This window comes from Myotis brandtii, unplaced genomic scaffold (assembly GCF_000412655.1).
Source record: "Myotis brandtii unplaced genomic scaffold, ASM41265v1 scaffold866, whole genome shotgun sequence".
Lineage (NCBI taxonomy): Eukaryota > Metazoa > Chordata > Mammalia > Chiroptera > Vespertilionidae > Myotis > Myotis brandtii.
The window spans coordinates 1,451,304-1,458,402 of NW_005371530.1; the positions used below are offsets into that span (position 1 = coordinate 1,451,304).

The 7,099-nt window shown below is 45.1% G+C and overlaps 1 protein-coding gene across 1 annotated transcript in view; it reads left to right on the top strand.

Moving 5' to 3' along the window:
• Positions 1-3,152: 3,152 nt before the first annotated feature.
• The window catches only part of MTNR1A (melatonin receptor 1A), a 25,341-nt gene continuing 21,394 nt past the window's right edge, over positions 3,153-7,099 (top strand). Inside the window, exons 1-2 of the mRNA XM_005884850.2 lie at positions 3,153-3,213; positions 5,130-5,188. Coding sequence (XP_005884912.1) covers positions 3,153-3,213; positions 5,130-5,188 — 120 coding nt within the window. The remainder of the gene's footprint in view (positions 3,214-5,129; positions 5,189-7,099) is intronic.

Below are 7,099 nucleotides of genomic sequence, written 5' to 3' on the forward strand. Positions count from 1 at the left end.
GTCAGCACGTCTGTGCCGGGCAGCTCTGGTAGAGAGGTCTCTGAGAATCCTGCTGTCTTTTCCTGTGAAATTTATCCTACGAAAAATAAGGTCTAGACAGGAACCGGGTGATCTTTGTAAAATTACCTTTCATTTCCATTTTCAGTGACTTCATGTACATGTATCATTGAGGTAGGCATCTCTCAGACCTGGGAAGCGATCCTGCCCCGCGTCCCAGTGTCTCCCCAGTTGCCCCGCCCCGCCTGCTGAATCCGACCAGTAACTCTGTGAATGTCGACACGGGCTGCTTTCTCTCTTTTGCAGACTGGCATTCCGTGTCGCTTCTGATTGCACTTCATCAAAGGCATTAGGTTCCATTTCAATTAGTGCACCAGCTGAGCAAGAGGGCTGCTTGTCAGAATTTAATTTCCTCGCCAGCAGTTTATGCCTCTATTGCAAACAGAATGAGCCACTTGAAAAGAATGACAAGTATTTTTTTCCCCTCCAAGAAACCCTCTGCTGTGTGAGCACTTAGGTAATTAATGCACTTGTCACTGTGCTGTTAGAAAGTGTGGCCATAGGAGAGGCTACACTGTCAAATTATGCTCGACGTGGAGGAGGAAGAAAATGGGTTACACATTCGAGTGAAAATGTCATTGGACCAGATACATCTTGTAAAGAGCTCATCGTGCGGGGTCTACAGGGAGGCGGTGATAGATATGAGTGCAGTGATTTTAGATCAGAGCCATTAACCAGTCACCTCAAGGGGTAAAATGAAATTCTCAAGATGTCCGATGACTGTTGCTTCAATTCACTTTAATGGTTATGGCTACCACCTAATGGTTTTAAGATAAGGAACAATTACAGGAAAATACAGGAAAAGGAACAATCTATCCAGAGGGGCGTGTCAACCCCCTCACGCCTGTCCCAAAGACTTGGAGGCACAGTTCCACTTCTTGGCCAAATTTGCAAAGTTAGCCTTCAGAGGTCAGTGGCTGGTAGAGGCTGCGTGTGGCTTTCGAGTCATAGACCTGAGTTCAAAATTGTTCCCTGCCCCTCTTTAACTCTAGGATGTTTAACTACTTAACTTCTCCTGCTTAGCTGAGTTTCCTCAGCTGAAAAGCAAGTGGACGGGAACCCCAAAGAAGTCGTGTGCAGTCAATACTAGCAACCTTAGTGAGAGTGGTTCCTACTGAGAGCTCATTATATACTTGGCGTCCATCCAGCCACCCTGGCTCATACCCCATTTTCCAGATCAGGAAACTGAGGCTCAGAGAGGATAACTCTCTGAAGGTCACACCACCGGTCAGTGTTGCAACTGAAATTCGAAATCCTGGCTCTGGCCTCAAAGCTCCTTCCCACAAACCAAAACAGCAGTTTTGGCACAAAGTAGATGTTCAATAAATGCTTTGCTGTTGTTACTGTTTTCTTCCAACCCATCCCCATCTTCAAATACAAAATTTAATAGACTGTTTTTTAAAAAACATATCCAAAGAAAAGTTTAGCCCCTGCAAAACATGCTACAATTCACAGGTGTTTGATAAACTATTAATCTAGGACCTAGGTCATTTAACAAATTGACTCTAATTCAGCAGACTTTGGGTCATTTGAATTCTTGCTTTGTACCAACTTAGTGCATGCAACACGGGAGACTTTATATGATGCGGATGCAGTGAAGTCTGAATGCTGCTCATTTATCCAAACATGATTTCTGAGAATCTGCTATTGTCAGTGAAAGTCAGAAGCACTATGTTTGCCACCCAGTGAAGGGTGAACAAGATCAAGTCCCTGCCAGTTAGGAGGAATGAGAGTGGCCAGGGTCAAGCTCACAGCTCATGCCCTCTCATCCTCGTGCCCTCCCCCCCGCCCCCCTGCTTCATTTAACAGAATGGAAATAATCTCTCCATGTCATCTTGGCTGCACATACTGGTGCTCCTGGGGCTCGGGTGCCCCTCCTATCATTCATTCATTCACCCCATGCCATTTATTTTGCAGGCTGCATTAACAAATACTTGTTTCGTCTTGACCCTTTGCTACACTTTGTGCACATAAAAGTGAATAAAACTTGGCCTTTGAGGAAAACATGTGTCCGTGTGGTCCAAGATTTGTGCGTAATGAAGCAATACATTTAATAAAAACAGGACTGTCATGTTTAGTGTTTTATTCTCCCAGCCCCCAACATGCTCTAGTGCAGTGGTCGGCAAACTGCGGCTCGGCAAACCGTGGCTCACGAGCCACATGCGGCTCTTTGGCCCCTTGAGTGTGGCTCTTCCTAAGCCTTAGGAGTACCCTAATTAAGTTAATAACAATGTACCTACCTATATAGTTTAAATTTAAAAAATTTGGCTCTCAAAAGAAATTTCAATCGTTGTACTGTTGATATTTGGCTCTGTTGACTATGAGTTTGCTGACCACTGTCCTAGCCAAACCCACCCCTCACCTGCCAATCCCGACCCAGGTGGTTTGTTTTTATACAGGCACCTACCTTCCCTAACCCCACTGATGACCAGCAGATTCACGGGTACATCTGTTTTATGACTGCCTCCACAGTGCGCATAGTAGGTAAATTACTGAATTGCTTTTGTACTGTATCTTCATGCATATCAACAAGAAACTTGAATATTCCTAATCTTCCTTAAGTATTTTCTTCTGTACACAATATCTTACTTGGATTAATGTGGAATAAAACATTGTGAATGACATGAAGGAATCGTAAAAAAATTTTTTATGGTATACTGTAATTAGCTCTTGAGATTAAGATACATGTATATTTAGTGAAAGTCTATATGCTCTAAATAAAATTTAAATTCTTGAATTGCATTGTTTTACATCTTACAGAGTTATACAATGTTCTTACAGTGTGCAAACAAATAAAATCCATGCATATTAACTAATAACGCAACACAAATATTCTTAGAGTGAAAAACATGTTTCCTCCTTCTTGCTATTGACAGGAGAAATAAATATTTTAAAAGTCTCATCCCTTTGACAAATACATTAAAAATCTATTAGTCTGACAAATAGCATCTTTTCCTGATAAGTTACAAGTTCCCAAATATGATAAAAGACATTAATCATAGAAATTTTGTCCTCTTAAAGCCGCCAGACAATGGGTTCCCTCATTCTCTCATTTTATGCAACAAATAATTGTTGGTGTCCACTGCATCCTAGACATGGGGCTGCTTCACAAGCCGGGGGTGAGGTTCCAGCAAGAAAACAGAGAGGTGCAGTGTGGTACGTGGTTGGCGTCAGGATAATGGACACGGTGAACTGGGGGAGCGCAAGGGAGGGGAACATAGCCCAGACTTGGGGGATGAGCTCACGGCAAGATCTGAGCGACTCCAGAGAAGCGGATGGGAAGTAGTGTTGCATGCAAGTAGGAACATGTGGGAAAACTGGGAGGAAGAGGGTGAATGTGATCTGTGAGGAACCAGAGGAAGTTCACAAGGTTGGCGAGTGGAGCAGGTGCTTTTGAGGGAAAGGATGCTTAGGAAGGTCAAGGCTGGAAGGCCACGTTGTGAAAGGTCTTGGGAAATGTGTGGAACTTGATTCAAAGGAGCAGGGGGCCTCCATGGAAGGGTTGTCTGGAGGGATGGATATATTTGTTTATATAATTTTAACCCAATGGAATTTTATAATTAAATTGAGGTGGAAATCCTTGACTTTGAATATATTGAAGGGGTGTAAGATGGGAGCCAGGGGGGTTAATTAGGAGGCTGTGATAGTAATTCCCATAAAAGACAATGATAGACTCAACTGGGTTAGGGGCCATGCAGATGGAGGGAAAGTAGATGATTAGAATCAACAGGATTTGGTCTATTTTGTGCAAGAGGCAGAGAAGGTTTCCAGACTTACCTCACACACTTGCTGTGTCCCCACAGGGTGGGTAGGGCTGAGGAACTCGGTGGGACCTCTTTTATAAGGGCAGTAATCCCATGCATGAGGGCTCCACCCTCATGACCTCATCACCTCCCAAAGCTCCCTTCCTCCCAGACCATCACATTGGAAATTAGGTTTCAATGTAAGAATTTTGGAGAGACACAAGCATTCTATCCATAACAAAGTCTGTTTAGTCAATGCTGTTATAGGCTGCATCAGTCTTACCTTTGCTTTATATTTGAGATACATCTTTCATCTTTTTTATTCTCAATGGTTCTGACCCTTATGTATTAGGTGAGACTCATGTAAATAGCATAAACTTTCTTAATTTTTATTTAATCTGAATATCTTGGGAGCTTAGTCCGTTTACATTCTGATTTGACAGGTTTGTTCTTTTAGCACTTCTAGGTCGGCGTTCCCATGTCCTTTTGTCCTTCATCATTTCGGTGCTATTTAGTGTAATGGCCCCCAAACATGCTCTGTTCCCTCAACCCTGTGAAATGTTGCTTTACACTGCATATGGGGCTTTGCAGACTGGAGGCAGGGAGGCGAGGCAGAAGTTAAAGTGAGAGATTTGAAGCATGAGTGGGACTTGACCCGCCATGGCTGGCTTTGCAGATGGGGAGAGGAGCGGGGTCAAGGCATGCAGCCCACTGCCTAGAGCAGTGATGGCGAACCTTTTGAGCTCGGCGTGTCAGCATTTTGAAAAACCCTCTTAACTCTGGTGCCGTGTCACATACAGAAATTTTTTGATATTTGCAACCATAGTAAAACAAAGATTTATATTTTTGATATTTATTTTATATATTTAAATGCCATTTAACAAAGAAAAATCAACCAAAAAGATGAGTTCACATGTCACCTCTGACATGCGTGTCATAGGTTCGCCATCACTGGCCTAGAGCTGAGGTGGACCTTAGTCCTGCAGTACATGGAGCTGGACGTCACCAATGGCTTGAACACGCTTGGAAGCGGATTCATCCCTAGAAGCTCTAGGAAGGAGCGCAGCCTCGCTGACCTCTGATTTTGTCCTTGTGAGGCTCCGAGAGGGCCAGCCACTCCCTGCTGGACTTCTGGACTAACTAACTGTGTGATAATGAATGAGTGTTGTTAAGCCTCTAAATTAATTTAATTGAGGTAATTTGTTATGACAGCGGTAGGACGCTAACGTGGTTTCTGGTGAGAAATCAGCTGTGAGATGGATTAATTGTTCCCCAGAATGTATAATACACCTTGTTTTTCTTTGAACACGTTTTATCTTGGGCTTTCAGCTGCGGAGGATGTGGAGCTACAGGAACTTTCAGTCACTGCCGGTGGGAATGCAAAAACGGTACAGCCAGTTTGGAAGACATGTTGGCGATTTCTTACCAAACTAAATAAACTTACATGTGCTCCAGCAATCACTCCTCTTGTTATTTACTCAAAGGAGCTGAAAACGTATGTCCACACAACAACCTGCACATGGATGTTTATAGACGCTTTATTCATAGTTGCCTGAAGCGGAAAGCAACAGAGATGTCCTTCAGTAGGTGAATGGAAAAACCGTGGTACATCCAGACAATAGAATATTTATTCAATGCTAAAGAGAAATGAGCTAGCAAGCCATGAGAAGACATGGAGGAACCTTAAATTCATGTTAGGCAGTGAAAGAAGCCAATCTGAGGAGGCTACTGACTGTGTGATTCTAACCACGGACACTGGAAAAGGCAAAACTAAGGAGACAGTAAAAAGATCAGTAATTGCCAGAAACGGAGGGGAGGGAGGGATAAATCAGCAGAGCAGAGGATTTTTAGGGCAGCAAAAATACTCATAATGATGGACACACAATTGTCCAAACCCATAGAATGTACAGTATCAGGAGTCAACCCTAATGCCTTTGGGTGATAGTGCTGTGTCAACGCAGGCTAATCGATTCTCAGGAAGGTACCCTTTTGGTGTGGAATGTAGATAGTGGGGACAGGGGGAGTGTGCATGTGGGTGGACAGGGGTCATATGGGACATCTCTGTACTTCCCTTCAATTTGGCTGTGAACTTAGCATGGCTCTAAAATAAAATGTATTCATTAAAAACCCTATTATTTAACTCGGTTAATGTAGCCACGAATTCCTTCCTCGGTGCTCCCATTCCTTGCAGACACTCCATTTCACCTCTGCATCTCACCCGCGCATCCTCAGTGCACGCTGCACACCTGCGTGGTTTTGAGCCAAGCGTATAAACTCTTTCCCGAACAAGTACGTTAATGAATGACAGGGCACTGATTCTAATCTAGGACTTGGCCGTGATGGCATGGATCTAGGAAAATGTGAGAGGGGAAGCCCTAGTCAGACAGGGGACACGGTGGATTTATTTAATTCCGTGCTAAGTACCGGTCAGGCGGCTTGACTGGAAAGTTGCAGGTTTGTCTGGTCCCATCGCAGACGCTTCTGGAATGACTCCAAAGGCCTGGGGGCCCGTAAGTTACTACTGAGGTTGTAGATTTCATGGTACTTTCATGGCGTTATTTTGAAGAGCTATCGGGTGAATATGTGTCCAACAGGGTGGGGTGTCTGCAGGAAGAGCTCGGCAGGTTTGGAGGCTAAATATGTTTCGGGTCGGTTTCTGCTCCGAAGACCTGCCTCGTGCGGCTATGGAAGCAAGGTCGTGGCCACCTTCAAGCGACTCAGTCCGTGGCATTTGAAAGCGACACGAAAAGTTTATAGCTGCTCCGAGCCAGGGTTCCCACCGGAGTCGCTGTCATTTCCAGCGGCAGCATCCTCCGCTCTCGCTCTGATGGCCCCGGGAAGCCAGCAGAGGCTGTGCCCACGTTGAGGACAAGCCACTTGGGATTTGAAGGGCAGCGTTCACAACATCTCACAACAGAAGTAGCTGTTGGGGAAAATGACGGATGGCAAAAAAAATAAAACTACTAAAAAATTTATATCCAACATAAGAAATTCTGGATGGCCTTTTCCGGGATGTGGGGTGCAAGTGCAGAGAGCTGGGGAGCGATTTCTGGTTGACGAATAGTGCCATGCCTGCCCCAGGACGGGCCTGGATGTCTGCACCTCTTGCCATCTCCCGGCTGGATGGCCGGATCCTCCCTGATGCCCAGTTGACAGGGACGGACGCTGGGGCATATGGAGGCTCACAAATGCTCCTCGGTCCGAGGGAGGCTTCGCGCCCACGCGGTCTGCTGCAATGTCCCAGAGAGGAAACACATAGGACCCAAGAGACCCTGGAGTCGCTGCCCGCTTAGCGCGCA